General features: G+C 39.4%; 1 protein-coding gene across 2 annotated transcripts in view; it reads right to left on the bottom strand.

Annotated features, from left to right (window-relative positions):
• Positions 1–19,406, bottom strand: part of EGF (epidermal growth factor) — a 63,106-nt gene that overhangs the window by 27,280 nt on the left and 16,420 nt on the right. For both annotated transcript variants that reach the window (XM_009273585.2, XM_009273584.2), the window contains exons 5-12: positions 17,045–17,275; positions 15,229–15,431; positions 10,455–10,580; positions 9,322–9,444; positions 6,751–6,873; positions 5,145–5,270; positions 4,019–4,155; positions 1,936–2,084 (exon numbers count right to left, since the gene is read on the bottom strand). In XM_009273585.2, the coding sequence (XP_009271860.1) occupies positions 1,936–2,084; positions 4,019–4,155; positions 5,145–5,270; positions 6,751–6,873; positions 9,322–9,444; positions 10,455–10,580; positions 15,229–15,431; positions 17,045–17,275 (1,218 nt within the window). The remainder of the gene's footprint in view (positions 1–1,935; positions 2,085–4,018; positions 4,156–5,144; positions 5,271–6,750; positions 6,874–9,321; positions 9,445–10,454; positions 10,581–15,228; positions 15,432–17,044; positions 17,276–19,406) is intronic.

Raw genomic sequence — 19,406 nt, 5'->3', positions numbered from 1 at the left:
CCGTTAGGTCCTCCCTGCTATCTTTTTAATTACCTTCTCAGGCAGAACATACTAAGTTTTTGCATTCCTTTAGTTTAGCACAAAACTGTAATAAATAACTACAATGACAGGAAATAATCCTGCTGATGTGGGATGTCTAGTTGTTTTATCAACAAGTAATTCATGTTACAGCCTCATTATCTGGTCCAGGTCATGATGATAAAATACCTGCTGCTCTGCAGGAGACATGAAGTTCTCCTTTTCTGGGCAAATAATGAGACGGAAGTATGATCACTAATAGATGAATGTCAGCTTTAAAGGGAGTCAGGAGGAAAACAAGCTGCTAACTGAATGACATTATCGAATGCATAAAGAATTTTTTTAAATAGTACTTTTACATAGCATTTTTCATCCAGAAATCACCAAGCAATTTACATATTATATCTATTTTACAGGAAAGAATGAAGCTAAGGTCCTTATGATCACTCCTAAAGTCTATGGCAGAGTCAAGTATAGACTCTAAGTTGCCAGTCCCCCAGTCCCATTTTTTTCCAGAAAGCTGTACTTATTGCTACAAACTTCACCTTGCCAAACAAATATCAGCCTCTACCTGAAAGAAAACCTACAGCCTTCCACGCCTACCTGAACCTGCAAAGAAAGGCCACACAAAGATGGAAGGAGAAATATATTTGTGCAAATGTGGAATACGAACAGGGAAATGCAGTGAGTGAGAAGGAAGTGGCAGATACACATTCACAGCTTAACCCTTGACTCTTGTCTTACGGAGACGAGCACCACAATTTCCCATTTCACAAGAAACACTGGCGTATTTATACAGGAGCACAATCGTGTAGACAAGATTGTACCTAATAGCAAGGAAGTGGACTAGCAACATATTTAAAAAGGGAGAAGGAGGGTGATCTGTACATTCAAAACCATTTTTTATTGACTAATAAAGGAAGGAGAAATATATTTGTGCAAATGTGGAATACGAACAGGGAAATGCAGTGAGTAAGTGGCAAGTGGAAGATACACATTCACAGCTTAACCCTTGACTCTCGGAGACGAGCACCACAATTTCCCATTTCACAAGAAACACTGGCGTATTTATACAGGAGCACAATCGTGTAGACAAGATTGTACCTAATAGCAAGGAAGTGGACTAGCAACATATTTAAAAAGGGGGAAGGAGGGTGATCTGTACATTCAAAACCATTTTTTATTGACTAATAAAATATGGGTCATCTGAAACGTCAAAACCATTTTTTATTGACTAATAAAATATGGGTCATACTGAAACGTCATGACCGCTCTTCAAGGAGTCTTCATTATGTGTTCTGATCTGACGCTGCCTTTCCACCAAAGGTCGATTTTGTTTCTCTCTGCATGTAAGGTTAGGTATTAGCTGGAATGTGTAGTCATATTGTTTGCCAGTGGCCATTCGCCTTTTATCAGAGATAATTGACAAAGACTCTCCATTAGCTTAAAGGGGCATGATTCTAGCTGTCAACAATGCTGACTTCTGTCCAAGATGTACTCGGTGCAGTAATACTTACTATTTTTATATATATATAAAGATATAAAGATACACCTATATATACACACATGCAGTGTATGTATATAAATATGAGTGTATACATATATATATTCACACGTGCATGTGCAAAACAGATATGTATACATGCAGTACATGCTTTAGATTCCTTGCAACTGTGTCCAAACCCTTGCTTCTTGGAAAGACAAAGATAAAAATACAATAGCAGACTCAAAGTGATCTTCCAGTATTTCAGTTTTAAAGAACTTTCCAACTGTGTATACTTGAGATTACAGCTACCCAACCAGAATGTGAAGCATTACTGAATTTAGAGTGATATCTCAGCTATTTCTGTATCACCAGCCATTTATTCCAAATATTTTATGGCATGCTTCAACATAAATGCACTGTGGAGCACGTACCCTCTGTCTGTCCAATACAATTTACGGTTAATCCAGTCCACAGCAAGGCCTTCGGGTATATCTATAGCGTCACGAATAACTTTTTCACGATTTGAGCCATCCAGATTAGCTCGTTCTATCCATTTCAAGGCGGTATGGGCAAAGTAAATCTGTGAAGAAATAACAGATGAGGTGTTATTAGTCCCCATCTCACTTTCTGCTCAATTTCCCTTGTCTAATAGCTCCACTTGTAAAATAACTTCATCATCTTGAAAGTTCCCTGAACTGCTTATTCACAAAAAGCTGCACAGGTAACCTGTGATCCCTGATCAAATAAAAAGGCACTTATCCTTCAACCAGGATGACTTCTACAGGCAGCTTGTGCTTAGCTGTAAATCCTGGTTGCCCTATATACAGCCCTCTGAATATCCTGTGGTTTTGTTTCAGCGAGCAGCTACCTCACACGAAGCACAGCTGAGGAAGCAAAAGTAGGAGCAGGCAAAAAGAAGCATGTTATCATTTCACTGGCTGCTCTTTTTAAAAAAGGGGGAGTGGGGAGAAGAGAGTAGTAGTGTATGTGTGTCAAGGAGCTGGGAAGGGAAAAGGAGTTATCTAATTTGCTTCTACTTTTTTCCTCTTTCAACCTGCATGTATCTTAATTTTTTACCAGGTGTCTATACTGAAAGACTCTAACGTTTCCAGAAGAGGCTTCTCAGTTTTGGGTCAAAATAAAAGTTCTCTGCTGGTGGGGAAACTAGGTCTGTGTTTTCCAATGATGAGGAAAAAAAATTGTCTTGTATTTGATATCCAGACGGAGCCAAACACTCTATGGCAGAACTATATACAAAGCAATGCTGAGGCTTTCTTTGCAAAAGGTGGCAACAAAACAAATCACTTCGTTTTGATGCTAACCATGAGGCCAAACAAAGCAGGAGGAACGCCTCTAGCATTAAAGCAGCTAATACAATTACCATGGGAGCACAGAGCGATGCTGAGCGAATTTTCCTCGCACCTCAGTTCTGCGCCACCAGGACCAGACTGCTGCAGCCTGGCTGGCCCCTGCACAGCACCTCACCTCCACACTGCCGACCCCACCGTCGCACAGAGCTCCCTACAGAAGCGGAACAAGAGTGCACACCCAGTGTCACCGGGGCCGCTGATTTACATTTGGCACAGCACAGAACAACTGCTAGTTCCCCAGCAGGGCCCTATTTCAGGAGCAAGTGGCGATGCTCCAGCAGCGCCTGAAACGATCCTCCTGTAACGCAGATCTGGTAACATTCGCATTTGTTTAGCTGTGTCCATCCAGGCCTTGAGATGTTTCCAGCAACTTAACTGAGCTCCTCATCAGCTCTCACTGTACCATCCAGTATCTTTTTGTAACACTTTTTACAGTGTAAATAAGTCTCACCATGGGAAAAATAACTATCTGCCACAGAAGGTTTAGCAGAGCACAGCTGAACTCCTATTCTTTCCCAACTCTGCAGGCAAGGAGTAGGGCACTGGGATGTGGCCATACAGACAAACAGCTCTTTATGCGGAGAAGACTCCCATTTCCAACAGCAATATCTGGTAATACGAGGAATTCATTTCGTAAGAGCAATAAACCCAGTGAGTGTTCGGCAGTTTTGTTCAATAATGTCAGGACATTGGAAGTAATTCTTGTTAAGATTACTCCTACATTTAGTAGGGATTGTGGGATGTAGCTGTGCAGAAAAAAAGATACTTGCTTTTACAGCTACCCAGTGAAAAAAAACCCACAATATATTTCCAGAAAACAGTACTGAAATCTTAAGGGAGAAAACTATCAATCACGCAAAAGTTCTTTGAAATTTAAATCATGCCTGAAGTGAATTTAGAAATCCAAATTCTCTGTGAATTATCCATGTCTATGTAAAAAGCACATTCAGTTGGTAAGTAAAGGATGAAACTCTTCGACTAGTGTTTTGCATCCTGTACCAGTTGTGCTTCTGGACAGGCAGCAAAACAACGAGCAGCACAACATGTAATCTCGATCACTGACAGCAGAAAGGTTAAGGCACATGAAAGCCCAATCCATTTGTCCTTGCAACACTTCAAAATCCTCTCATTTTTAATGCCTTACCTTATTTTCCCCTGGGTCAAAGTCCAGTGCTAAGACTATTCCCATCTGCCAGTCAAGTAAACTTGCATAATCTGTGCCATCAAAACTGATCTGGCGGATATCTTGGCCATTTGCAAATAACAAAAATGGCTTAGGACCTGTTAATGAAAATTTGCACATATGTTAATTCCACTAGGTTCAAAGTGATCTCTAGCCTGCATCACTACCTAGCTAACATTTTAAGTAAGTAACAGTAGAAGACAAAATGAGGAACAGAAGCACAAAGAAATGAAGGCCCTTGTCCTACATTCCACTTGTCTCAGAAATCAAAAATAAACGTCAATATAGGTTTTCAGCATCAGTGCCTTGCCCAAGATCAGCCTCAAAATTTGTGATAAAGGCAGTCACTAGCCCCGCTGCATTTCACACTGACTTACTTAGCCTCAAGACAATCTTCCCTCTGCATTTCACAGCATCACCATAAATGCCAGAACACTTGACTTTTGCACGAGAAGCCTTTCACAGTAAAAGCAAGAAAAATACTGTCCTCCAAAAAATAAAGCTTTTCCCTTATTCCTGAAACAAATCACAAACTGCTCTTTCCTCCCCTCTCTCATGCAATTGCTTATACCTTGCTGCTCACCAGGGTCTGCCCTTTTCTCAGAAGAAACAGAAGGGTCTGGAATCCAATCATCACATCAAATACCTGGGCTTCCTGGGGCCAATGGGGGATAAACAGCCTTGTAGGGAAGGTTCTTCAACAGACTATTCCCTGCCATGTTCTCCAAAAGTAGACACCTCAACCCCAATTCTGTAACACTGGGCAGAAACTATACCCACATTTATATGAAGGTACAAAAACCTGAATACTGCAGATAGACCTCCGCAGTACAGGAGCCCAGAGTGAAATGCAGAAGTTGGATAATAGACTGAATCTTCTGTGAGGGAGACTGAACCATATACTAGTGCTTGCTCTGGTATATTTCCAAAATAGGTTATTTTTCCAAACAGCTAATACTTCCCAAGTTTCACAGAGTAACCTAAAACCAATGCAAAAATGGATCCCAGTTATGCAGTCCACTTTAAAGGACTCTAAAAGGTTTTTGCTTTTATTGGCAGAAATATGCAGGTGTACCAAGATACTGACCTATAGCAGTGCAGTGCTTTCTGTCTCGCTGAAGCTTATATCCAGGAAAACAAGCACACTCCCAGGACGATGGGCTTAAAGAAGAACATATCTGACTACAGCCACCATTATCTGGAGATGTACAACCTTAAACAGAGCATTTGAAAAATTTAACTTCGCCATTCTAAGAAAAAAATACAACAAAATCAGAGGTATAAGCAAGAGAACAATTCACTCTGCTTAGGATTTCTACAGTGCAAAGCATCTCAGTGATTGACAGATTTACTGAAAAGCCTCCTGCTGAAAGTAGAAGTCTAGTGAAGTGAAATCAAATTAGTAGCAACTTCTTCCAGAGTTTTGCCTGAAAATCCACAACACAAGGTGGGGGGATGGAGGGTTGGATATATGAAGAGGGCTTCCAGGTGTTCGTTATTTCAGAGAACTCTTTCTCCCATGCAAATCTCATCCCATCTACAACAGAGTAACTAATTTTATCAGACTTTGCACTCCATGCAAAGAAACAGTAAATTAATGCCATTCTCTCCCCAGAAGTTAATTAGGCTAGGATGGTGAATTGATACTTTCTAATACAACAAACCAAGATTTCATACAAAAAGAAACTATTCTTTCTTCTTGGGCCGTACAATGGTTATAGCCTCAATGCCAACCTGAGCTTACTCAGTGGAGCGTCCCTAGCAAAACAGCAACACTGACTAAATCTGTGCGTACAGTACAGTCCACAGTACGTAAGGGATGTAAAAGGAGAAGGGGATTTTTCAAGGTGTAAGGCTGGCATTAATGGAGCTATCTTGACCCCTAAGACTGAAAAGATACAGTTGAAAAGCTACAGTCCCCTGAATCTGGAAAGCTTGCTGGAATGGGGGGTGACAGATTAGTGGGTGTAGCAGCTTCAAATATTCTGACTGCAAAAATTCCATTTGTGGGTCATTAGATGAAATTGCTGTAAGTTAGAGTGACTCTGAACCTGGGTTGCACAATGTCAATAAAGTCATCTTCAGATTTTGCCCAAGCCCTAATTTTGTACCTATGTTTCCCCTCAAGTATAAATTTTAGATGTCTCCTGCAAGAAACGTCTGGGAGATGGCTTGATCTGTGCTGACAACAAAAGAATATGGCCTGCAAACATTGGATGTTGCTGCTAAGAAACTTCTGTTAAAAAATGAAGATGAATATTTCTCATCTCAGCACTCAAAGCGCCTGACATTCCATTGCCTCCTATCTTGTACAATCATTTACAGCTGTGCAAAATGAGTGTAAAATGCCATCATTCACTTCTGGCTCTCAGTGCCAAGAACAAAGAGAGTTTGGCAGTCACTACAGCTAGAAAAAATGTTACTTACCAGTGCATGCTTTGCCATCCATTTTGAGTACAGATCCTTCAGGACAAAAGCAAACAGGCCCTTTAGATGTTTGAAGGCAACCATGGCTACATTCGGTGTCGTTACTTGTACAGGAAATTAGCTCTACAGTAATTTAAAGAGGAAAAAAAAATCTTAAATCATGATAAAAATTTTTACTAAGCCCCCCAAAAGAGATGTTAACACTTTCTTAAATAGAAAAGAAAAAAAAAAGAAAGGTCACTACAGCTAGAAAAAATGTTACTTACCAGTGCATGCTTTGCCATCCATTTTGAGTACAGATCCTTCAGGACAAAAGCAAACAGGCCCTTTAGATGTTTGAAGGCAACCATGGCTACATTCGGTGTCGTTACTTGTACAGGAAATTAGCTCTACAGTAATTTAAAGAGGAAAAAAAAATCTTAAATCATGATAAAAATTTTTACTAAGCCCCCCAAAAGAGATGTTAACACTTTCTTAAATAGAAAAGAAAAAGAAAAAGAAAGAAAAAAGAAAAAGATAAAAGTGTGCTGTTGAGAGTACAACACTTCTGTTGTCTTTCTGGGGTTTGTTTTGGTTTATTTTGGTTTTTTCCAAATTTTTTTCCCACCCTCTACTAATTACAGCAAAGGAGAAAGCCAAAATTGCTGGGTCCTGAAGCTATTATACTGATCAGCTTTAAAATTTCCAAAATTGTATGAAGACGTGTTATCAAAATAGAAATAATTTAGAAAACTTTCTTTTTTACATTTCATCAAAAAATAGATCCGGTTTTGAAAACTACAAGGAAGTTATACTGAAAGAATAAGTATAAAGCACAAAGAGAATGAGGAAAAACTACTTTCCTACTACTCCAAGGGTAACAGAGCTAGAATCAATGAAAACAGGAGATGAACCTTCCAGAAATAAAGCTATGTTCCTTAGTGGCAATTTTTGAAGCTGTAGGGGCAAAACCATCTGAGGACCTGGCAATAGCTTTCCTTTACTTTCCATTATAATTGTTGGAGCGCCAACTTTTTTCCCTGAGTATTTGTTTAATGTAATTTCACAGGATATCCTCCTTCCACCTTCTGCATTGCAGTGCTGCATCTCTTTATGCCAATTCTAGCACCGTATGGCAACACCCGCTGGAAGACTGGAACTAATGCAAGTTTCCCACAGCTGCTTCTTTGAATTAGCTGCATACACTGGCTTAAATGATGCATAACTGTTGCAAATATTGCTTCTCCAGGGCAACTGCACTCTGGACTGGATTGTTCTAACCCCTTAAGTACAGTGAAGAGGGTCAAGAAACTGATCTTGTGTTTCTTTCTGACTAGAGCCTGTGGCTTTAGATGGAGAGCTTCGTACAGGACTTTGAGGACAAAGCATCAAAATGTCTGGTCAGCATGTGGACTTCTCACCTTGTATCTCTCTCTCTCTCTCAAGTTGCGTAGATGGTGACATATCTGCCTTGTGTGCTGCAGTAGTTAAGGAGTTATACTGTCCATGTTGCATCCCTAGCCTGTGTTAGAAAAACATTATTTTCTATCTAATTTGAGCCACTCAAAATGCAGGCATATAGTTCAAGCTAGTCATCCAGAGTAGGACTGAGTTGCACAGTGTCTAAGTGTTGTTTTGCACACAAAAGGATATCCCACCTCCCAATAGCCTCTGGCTGCAGGACTCCCATAGGTCTTCTGTCACATCTGGCTGCCGTCTGCAGCTGTCACATGTTTGGGTCACTGAATCCTACTCCTGACTCCCTCTTAATAGAGAGGGAGAAGTGACTCTTGGAGGTCTAAAATAGATAGACTGACCGCTAGAGTCTGTTAGACTCTGTTACTCTCTTGTAGCGATATTTAATATACCCTAGGTCCTGATCTTGCCATGATCCAGACTGAACTCACTGGTGTGCACTGGCACTTCTACTTAGGGCATATACCAATGTTTTATTTCCATGGAAACAAGGTAGAAGGACCCTTTGCTTACACCTAAGTTTCACTTCATTATGAAATAGAAAAGTGACTGGGAATATCCCAAGACCTCAAAACTTGGATTTGTAGGCTGAATATACACAATGCTGCATAAAAGGAGAACAAAAACCTTCACCTCTGACTCTTACTATGACTAAAATATGGTCCTTGAAGTTTACTGACAGACAAATCTTTGGTTTTTCCCTCCACTTCTCTGTGTTCTCTGCATTTATTTTATTCACATTTATTCAGCTTCACAGAGCTTCCTGGTTTATGTACCTATGTTATATAGATAAGTTCTCTCAGGCATACTTCTTATGCACAATTTAATTGATAAAAGAAAAAAAAAGCACAAGTGCAGCAGTCCCCCAGAATAAACAACTTTATGAGTACTTCCGTGTGTCTTATTCATTGTAAACAGATGCACATGCATTTAATTTCATTAATTTCATGTACATTAGCAATGCTATCAACCCTGATGTGAAGAGAAAAGAGATGATGCTGTAAGCTGCTCATTCAGAGACTGTGCAAATTGTTATGCAGGTTAGACAGAATGAGCCAAATTCAGAGACCACATTTTAAAAGATATAACTGCTTATCCGCCTGGAATGTGCCACGGAGCCCAATCTGAGCAAAGAGGTCTCTCTAGAGACCTGACTCTTTTTTTTGCTCCTGAAGATGTTCACACTTGGTTACTCACGTGTAACTTACACTTCCTTAAACACGACATCTGAATTTGGTTCACTCAGTTTAAGCTGATCCTACTTACATAATAAGGGATTGGAAGTGAGCAATGCAACATACAAAACTTTCAGCGGTTCTAGTGTTAAATGAGGACTCTCTCCAATATCATACTGGAGGCGTTTATGTATTACTGCTACTTACCGTGACATGTTTTCCTATCAGGCAGCAGAACAAAACCTCTCGGGCAGGTGCAGTAATAGGAACCAGGGATGTTCACGCAGCCCAAAGTACAGCCATGATTCCAGAAGCCGCATTCGTTGATATCTGCCAAAAGAAGCACTTGCTGTGTCAGAATAAGATCATTGACCAGTCTCAGGGAATTAGATTAATGAAACAAACTAACAGACTTCAAGAAGTACCTCTTTTTCCCAATCATTTTACAAAAACATGTTGGTCCTAATAAATGCTAAAAAAGCAAGTTTGCAGACCTTATTCAAATAAGCTTTAAAAACCTTCTAGCAAAACCCACTCAGGCTGCGTATGTCCTGCATAGGTGCCTACAGGACTTTCAAAAGTATGCCTTCCCATACAGATTCCAGTGCCAGTTAAATCCTGTGTGCACCCAAAGAATTTACATTAGACACTTTCTTCAGACAAAAATTCTTTTAAAAATTTTGGCTCCAACATGACTTAAGTAAAATTCTCAAAACACAGAAGTAGTTTAGAAGTTGAAATTCAGAAAGCAATCCTAGTGATTTTCCTGAGAACTGGATGGGTGCTGCTCAGGCAGGTCTGTAAATCCTGTAAGCTAGGAATTTTGATGCCTTTATGTCTTTTCAAATCTGGTCATGTAGTGAAAAAGATGCTTCTAAAAATGATATGTTTACTATTATTAATAGTAATGTTAGATTTTTATTAAAACAATCCAGGTTAAAACATTTAGAAGCTTGTTAAGAATTTGTGTCTTTTTTGAAAGTGGGACTTAAAACAGCCATCTTGTTGCAGGATTTTTCAATGTTTCACCTTTGGTGATGTATCTGTTGTAATTTTTGTTTTAAAATTAAATAAGCACCCATAAGCATGTCTACTTATCTGTACCTTCTTTAACTACTCAGGCTAGGATCAAAATTTCTCGCAAGAATAACTTTTGTGACATTTTCATAGGTCTCCTTTTAGACTATTTCAGAACCTGGAAGGACACAAAACTGAAATGGCACAACTGGAATTTTTAAGACCTCAGAGTGTTTTTTCATACTCAAGATACGAGTAAAGTAAAAGAACAGAAGAACTTTTTCATCTGATGGAATAAAGCTGTCGGGAGATTCATGTATTACCTTCACAAAACTGTTTATTTCGACTTAAAATAAAGCCACTAGAACATTTACACCGATGAGTCCTTGAGTCAGGCCTGCAGATTCTTCTTCTGCACTTTTCTTTGTTCAAATCACAGGTTCCTTTTTCTGGAAGAACAAATATAGTATAAATGTAAGGGAGTTCTTACCATATCAACCTTCAAGGAGAAACTATTTTGAGCAAAGATTCTCAGTGAAGTGTCTTCTTCTCAACAGCTACTTGCTCAAGCCGAGGAACTTCTTATTAATAGAAAATAACTTCTATTATTATATTGGTAAAATCAGGCCAAAAAGTCACTATAAAAATGAAGGCACTTGGAAGACTAAGAGTAGGTCTGTGCGAACGATCGTTTCTAGCTCCATGTCAGCACAAGCAGACCTAGAGAGAGCCTGAAGTGGGGGATGGTTTGGTTTGGGTGCATACCTATACTGATTATGAAAGGGAAAGCCCTGTGTAGCAGGCTTCACATGCCACCAGTCCTGCACGGTATTATATGCTATCAGGCTCTGTAAAACACTCAGAAAGAAGAGAGTGAGAGAGAGAGAGCACACACACAAAAAGAGAGGGGAAAGAGGTTTAAAAAGAGAGAGAGCATACGAAGACTGGAAGTTATTAGTGTAAAGCAGTGCTCAAGTCTCATGTTATTTAACAAAAAAACTGCTGGACAGATCATAATGACCATACGTTTCATTTGGACAAAAAGCATTAGCACAGTCTAGAGAATCTTTGTACTGCAGTGGATCCTAGTTTCTGACTATGATAAATACAAGCGTTATAAATCTTGAACTCAGATTTAAAACTCAGAATGTTTCTGATGTCCAACAAGATATGCTCAAACTTTCTTCAAAGGAAGCAGAAAAAAGTACCCAACAGATCCCCAGAAGCCTTCCTACTTCTCCTGCTTCACAGAAAAAGTCAAACAGGTATTCATCTATCTTTTCTCATGGGAAGGATTTGCAGAGCCTCGTGTCTGTGCTCAGCTATCATTTAGAGCTGGTGCTTTCGCAGATATGCAACACTCATGGTTTTATTTTTGTCTCCCAAACTATTATTTTTGTTTTAATCTTCCTAATCTTCTTCTGGGGTTGCTTGCCCCTTTCCCAAGCTAAGAATAGCTGAACTGCTGCTACTGAATGTGGGTATGCAGCCACCCACCCACAACACTGTCTTTGCCCTCTGCTGTTTGTGTAACACATGAGAAATTGTGGGCTCGTACAGGCAAAGAAATTTGTTTGTGAACAATTTTCTTGTGCTATTTCTAATTCACCCTCTAAATTCCAAGAGATGGAAAGCAGCATAATATTTATGTTCGACATTTAGTTTTCTGTTAGCTACAACAGAGAAAATGCTGGCCATTTAGTGGAATGACAGATCACATCTATAAAAGACTGAAATAATTTCCCAGACAGACACTTCAGCTTGGCTGAAATCATCAACATTGCACTTATTTGCATCAAACTGATTAATTCTTCTCTAACAAAAGTTGTATCACTGAATGAAAAATGATGAATGGATGACAAGATGGATATTATCTGTGTTATTAAGCATGTTAGCTTTTGAGAGACTTGAATTTTACATAGTTTTAGCTGAGCCTCTCTTTTTGTAGAACTAGTTTTGAATTGGACCCTTAATCTTTGTCTCTACTGCAACTGAATCAGGAACATACAGTAGCGGGGTGTCTAACCTTCAAACACAGAACTCATTAGAATGACAAAAGTGCAAGTACATGCAATCACAAAACAATACAAAAGAGAAACAAGACCACATTCAAGGCTGCCTTATGCTTATCACTAGTGCTGTTTTTTTGCCCCTTGCTTGTACCATTATTGGTCTAATGAGACCTAAGACACCCAGGAATTACAGAAGAAATAACAGAAGCAATAATTTTGCCATCTGGGCAATCTCAAGGAGATATTATTTTTTAACTGAATAATTATTAGAACTCGATATTGCCAAATCAATATGTTAAAAAAAAATCACATTTCAAAACTTAAAGTGAATGGTGACTATGAATCACAAAGTTTTTAAGGTAATCTTTTCTGGAAGAACAACCACTATGAACCATACTTTCTAGTTCGTTTGGGTTTGGGGTTTTTTTCCCCTCCCATCACCTCTTTTATATGGAAATGGGTGTTCTCAGATAATAGCCTGATGCTGGATTCTTTCACTGGAAAGAAACAGAACATAATTCCTCCAGAAAATATCCTGAGGGTACTGAATATTGTTAATCTGTCAGAGAAGATACTTTAAAAAAATTCCAGAGGCAGTCTTTGAGGTTTTAAGGTAATTAAGATATTTTATGAGCCATTAATAAAAGTGTGAAGAACATTCCAGCAGGCATTTATAAATACACACACAGTCATCAGATATAGGATTAGCTGTCAAAGAGAGTTGAGGTAAATTAGAGGCCATCTTCCAGATACTGCCGTACTGAAGTTGTTGTCTGGGGTTATAGCAAACCTGTAGCTGAATTAATGCTCTTCTCTGTACTTACTGGCCATGACCAATCCAGGAAAGACTTTTGAAAGAGAAAGGGAAGAGGGAACATGAGGAATTTAAGTAGTAAAGTAAATAATCCAAATTCCAGTAAAAAATCGAATCATGTCAGTTGAGCACTTCTCATCAGTTCCCTTTTCATCTGAAGGAACTCACTTGCTATCTGCTTTAAAGAAGGCCTGATAATTCACAGCTGACACTACATTGCAACATACACTTTCTTAGCTTGTACAGAGCATCCAATTAGTCTAGGTATGCTTTTATCTCCAGGTTTCTCTGTTGTAAGATCAGCTATAAATCTCATTTGTACTCCAGGCTCATTAGTCCTCCTTTCATCCCAGTTCTTGCACTGGATAAGCCAAGCAACGTACATGCAAAGTCCAAAAGGTTCATCTGGATTCAGCCTGTTAAGCTTCTTTCTACTCCATCACTTCCCAGACATTTTTACAAGAAGGTATTTGGAATAAAAAAAAGGCCTACTGCTGACAACACTTACTGTCATACAAAAATCTACTAGATGTTGGAAACACAGGGGTATATACTGCAAGGCATTTAAAAACACTGGTAGTTTATTTATTAATAAAGGTGGGGAAACCCTCTTTCCAGTGGAAAGAGAAACACCGGAAAGCAGCATGTTCTGGTGGAAAAAGTGGAATTAATCTTATGAGAGAAGAATAAAAGCTAAGTGCCCATAGTCAACGAAATTGTGCTACACGCTCTTGTGGAGAGGCCATATGTAACACAACAAATAGCCCCTGAGGTTCAAGAGACCACTATCATGACCTTTCTTGGTCATTGTTTCTTCCTCTCCATCTTCATGCATATGCAGACATGGTGACCGACACCCAAGGAGGCCTCATGAGACCTTCCCAATCTTGTTGTGACAACCCTGAGATGTGTGGACATGCCACTGTCTGCACCACAAACATATCCTTCCCTAGTTACCCTGTGTGAGAGCACCAAACTTGTCAGTTGAAAAAAGTGCTTCCATTTGCCAGGATGACTGTTTTCCTCGAAGGAAGCACAGAACAGGTCCTGTCTCTGAATGGAGGCTCCCTGTGCTTACAAGTATAAGCTTGATTTCCAGGAACACTTTCTCTTCTGCATCTCAACAGCTCTTTGCACTGCAAAGCACTTGAAGGGGAAAGTTCCCTTGAAGATTTTGATTTTTCCACTCAGAGCAGGCTTCAGGAAGGAGAGACAGCATGGTACCGTGTAAAGCTGTTGGTTGGCATGAAGAAAGACAAAGCCTATTTTATAGTAGATATTTAGAAATGGTCCAAGAGAGATATTTACAGTTTCATTTTTGCTCATATGAACAAACACTACTTTCTCCTCATGTCTTTATACCACCTATACCTCTGGGAACCCACGGCCATCTTCCTTTGGCAGTTCTGCAACCATTGCTCAACACACAAATGCCTTTATGTTGTTTGCTCAGTTGCTCGTATTCAAGCAAAACTGGTGACAAAAGCTATTCCATTAAAGCAAGAATACTCTATGTCTGCTTTCCAGAGATCAGAGGAGAAAACATTATTTCCCCTGGACACGCCCCACTTCCTACTGCCTCAGCAGGAATCCTCAAGGGGAGTGAGCTATCCATAATCAACTACCTTCATTTTCTGATCCATAGTGAAAGGCAGTGACATGACCACCTCATACTGTAGGCTGCGACTGATATCAATTAAAGAGACCCAAGGCTCTTATTTCATAGGTATTATGGCAACTTCAAGTCTGTCTAAACCAGGCTGACTCTTCATCCAGCCATTTCACAGCAAAGCTGAGACATCCACAGTATCGCTTGTAGGACATACTACACACTTAAAATCCTTCAGTGCCATAACAATCAGAGGTGTTTAGATGCACATTAGAATAAAACTTCCAGAAGGAAGCAGATTTTTGATGAAGATAATCTACATGGGGGATTAAAAAGCTGTATGCTTTGTGCATTTAGCAGGAAAGTATAAAAACATTTTTGTATAAACAAAGGGAAGATAAGGAGAAAATCACATTTATCTGCATGTGTATTCGGATTAATGAAATGAGCAGTTCACGCTCAGCACGCTTCCAGCCTGATACTCCAGCTGGAGTTACACACGCCAAGTGGAATTGTGGATCACTGAAGTTAAAGGAAACTTTTTCCTTGACTTCACTGAGGCCTGGAATTTTGCCAAAGAAAATTATTACTGTGAAAAATCAGAGTGTATGACATTATTATGTATTCTCACACACACTACTGTATCATTACAGTTTACTTACCAAAATCCTGAGAATCTGTTCTTGCACCTGGCTGTTTAAAGGGATGCACCACTTTTATCTCCACTGGTGGAAAAAATGATGGCTTCAGGCTAATTGTGACTACAACTTTTCCAGTATACTTGCTGGCTCTCCATATCATACCAGATTTCAACTCTGAATAGTACAGGTGCTCGGCAAAGAGAGACATACCAAGCAATTGATGTCTACAACAAAAAGAAGATAACACAAAGTGGCACATTACCTGATCCCTATATATTTACTCACTCATACGTTTTCTGAGCATCTAGTTCAGTCAAGTTCACTGTAAATAACCTTTCTTTGTATTCTTATATATATCTTATATTATCTTATATATATGAGAGTCAGATGAAGTGCCAGAGACATTCCCAAATAATCCAGCACCCAGAATCCTGCAGATATGCAAGTAATAGCTGCAAAATGGACAACCTGCATTTCTCACAGGTTATATGAGCTGTTGTTCAGGACTGACTCAACTGACAGAGAAAGCCTAGGTATCACCCTGCTTCTGGTGAACCCAGCAACTAAAATGGACACTTGCTTTGTTGAAGGATGTAGGCCAGATAAGTTCCCCTATTTCCTAATCTCCAGTGCCTGCTCTGATGCTTCTGACTGTCCCAGGAAATCAGAGTGGAGATGGAAGGGTAGGAGTAGGGCATTCCTAAAATCCATCTTACTGCTTCTCCTATCGCAGGAATTTAGTTTTCATTGGCTGGTCAGTTATAGCAGCCAGCAGGAACAACAAAAGGGCCCAGTTTTAAATAAGAGGAAAAGCAGAAAAAATACTGAAAGAGGGATTTTTGGCCTCCACTTTCCAGTACGTATTCCAGGTGGAAAAAGGAGAATCCGTATCATCCAGGTTCAACGGGAAAGTGTTGATGCCCTAGTGAACACCAGCCAACTCAAGGGAGAAAAGGGAAAAGGATAAGGAAAAATCCAGTCTGGCAGCTGGCAGTGTAGGGAGAAACCAGCTTTGTGTTCATCATATGCAAACGGTCTGCTGCATATTTGAATCGGCAGGCCAGTGAAACCATGTATTTTTCTCATTTTGCAGTTGGCAATTCCTATTACGCATATGCCAATCCAGCCATACCGACATAAACTGCAGTGATATAAGGTAACCTTTTCCTGAGTACCTCGCAGAAAGCATGCCCGCCACAGAGCAGCTGTACCACTGCAAAGCATGAAGGCCAAATATTAAAGGCACCTAAAAGCACGTGGGTCTAAGAGCCCCCTCAGCCGTGCTTAGCCTCAGCACCGGGGAGCAGAGGGGAACAAGTCTATCGCATAGGACAGTTTTCACCACATCTGCTGATGCTTGCTGAAGCACGGGGGGTTATCCAAGCCTCCCCGCCCAGCAGCTAAGGAGGACAACAGGCTTAGAGGAGGATAGGAAAGACCTGATCTAGCTCAGTCTCTTGAGCACAGCTCAGACACCTGAGCTCACCCACTGTGACCTTGGACAAATAATTTAATCTCTTTGTTTTTGACTTTTCTATCAGCAGAAAAAGGCCACTAATAAACACTCAGAGAGGATTTCTAAAGATTAAGTAGTTATCGTTTGCTAAAAGCTTGGAAGATGGAGAGTACTGAGTGGCAGTCTTATCCTTACAACAGTGACTTTTTTTCCATTTTCCTATCAGTAGTTTTAGATTTACAGTTACACGCCATTTGCACCACATTTTATACTCCTTATTGTGTTATGAACTGACAAAATAAAAGGGAGAATGAGGAAGAGAGCTTAACTGCATCCCTGGGAAATGAGTCTTTTATTTCTGACAAGCTCAGGAAAACTCACCGGACAGAATTTTTGAGCAAACGAACAGCTCCGCCATCATAATCGCATGATCCAATATGGGAAATCTCTTTTCCATGGTCATGTTGGATCCAGTAGAGCCTTGTGTCAACCAAATCTAGTGAGATGGCCTTTATTTTTTCTGTGGTTCTTAAAACATTTCTCACATCACTTCCACTGAGGGACACTCGGTGTATGCTGGAAACTGTACCATCTGAAGACCAAAATAATAGCCTGCAGGCAAGAGAAGCATCTTTTGAAAAACAAAAAAACCAAACACCACACTTGCAAGATCACATCACTGCTACACACTCCTTGTTTAGTTGCTCCCATATACAGAATTTTTCAGTCTTACCACAGTGCTTTCAGAACGAAAACTAATAATAAAGCAAGGGACTTCCTTTATACGTACTCACCTATTTCAGGAAAGCATCTCTGCAGGAGATATACAAAGCAGGAATACATCTCCTCTTAACATAGTTCTATTAAGAATGGAAATAATTTTTGACAATAAAGCATTGTCTGTTTAACAGAAGCAATACTACGACTAAAACCAGTTGTTTTCTTATTTTAATAAATATGTTTCTATCAGAGACTGTATGACTCTGTTCAGGAAGCAATGAGATACTAGAAATTTCTCTCATGTAGGTCAGGCAGGAATCAGCGCATCTTAACCACAAAGCACTATTGTCTGTCTGTCTGCTTCGTTTGGCCATGCAGTCAGAGAAGGCAACTGGAATAACCTCTCAAATCTACAGGGAATTCCTGCAAACTTGGGGAAAGGCACATCTTTGAGGCAGATACGCATTGCTCTCTGTCTCTAGGGAGGAATCTATCTCCAGAAACTCTAGTTGAACACATCACTTAACTTAAGTGCTTAACTTAAAAATACCATTTCAATTATTGTTCTCATTTCTTTCTACCTTCCTGCTGGTTATAGCAGCCAGACTATGCTGTCATTAAATTAAGACATAGTCAAAATACAGCTCCAATACTGAAAACAGTTATGCACTGAAGCTACTTATATGTCAAGTTATTCATGGATCAGAACCCAGATTTACTGATGTGACTAAGGTTAACAACAGTTCTTCCAAAATAGCAAGTTATCCCTCATTCATGTATATTTTAATTTTTGATGTTTGAGTTTAGAGTCTTTGCTGGGATTTCTTATGCACAAAAGTTCCAAGAAGCATCATCATTTTGCCTTGTCTTCACAAAATTGCAAAACTTGTATGTACAAAGCAATGTAGCATAAAGCCAGCTTTACTATATTTATGTTAATCATTTGTTAAAGGCCCCAAAATGGACTAGATCTCACTGGCAAGGGACTATACTAAACCAGTAGGAACAATCAGCCCCTGCCTCACAGCTTTTCTTCACTATTACATAGTCTACAGTTATCACGGGTTATTAATGTATAGATGAAAACATGTTTCCAGAAGGACAGCCCAATTGTACACTGCCATTTTTAAACACTTTATTAATATCTGCTTGCATTTCTATAGCACCTGTTATTTAAGAAACAACACTACTCTGGAAGTTTGGACAAATGCTAGGATTCACTTTTTACAGATAGGGAAACTAAGAAACAAAGGTAGTTATAGTCTCTATGCACAACTTTTGCAAATCAGTGTAGGGACAGGGTATGATATAAACAAACAGGAAAACAGAAGAAGAATGAAGATTAAAAACCGGCTTGAGTAATTTCCAGCCCTTACTGTATTTGCTGTCTATTTTTCTTCAGCCTTAATCCTTACTTTTCAGCATTTCTAAACACCATTAAAAATTTAAATCAGTCTTACAGCAATAGTTATATTATTACTATTAAAATAATCCTATCACTGCTAATATCTACACACATTTTTTGAGAAAAACTCTATTATTAGGGTATCACATTGACCTTCATTAATTAAGAGTTGCACACATTTGAAGGAAGACACTGTTAATATCAGATTTAGCTCACATTTATGCCTGTGCATGTAAAAATGCTGGGGGTTTTAATTCACTTCACATTAAAAATAGAGCCCTCAGAGTTTTCATACAAGCAAATTGCCATGGGGTATAAAAATGATGACTCCAAGACTTCTTGGAGTCTACTTTCTTTACAGTTTGTTACTGGCTTACTGTCCTCCCTGTGTAAGCACATGAGTACAGCTTTTATGCATGGTGAATCACACCTAGCTGAATATATGCACTTGAGTCTTCCCAAACTTTCGCATAAGTTCAGTAAATACATCCCTATAATGCCATTTGTAACGTGCTTTTCGATGGCATTTGACAGTGGGTTTGAGGACTTGTGAATATTTCCAAGATTGGTAAATACTGCATTCAAAAGCAAATCAGGAAAAAAAAAAAAATAGGCTAA

Source organism: Aptenodytes forsteri, unplaced genomic scaffold (genome assembly GCF_000699145.1).
Source record: "Aptenodytes forsteri isolate BGI_AS27 unplaced genomic scaffold, ASM69914v1 Scaffold93, whole genome shotgun sequence".
Taxonomy (NCBI): domain Eukaryota; kingdom Metazoa; phylum Chordata; class Aves; order Sphenisciformes; family Spheniscidae; genus Aptenodytes; species Aptenodytes forsteri.
This window is presented reverse-complemented; position numbering and strand designations above follow the sequence as displayed.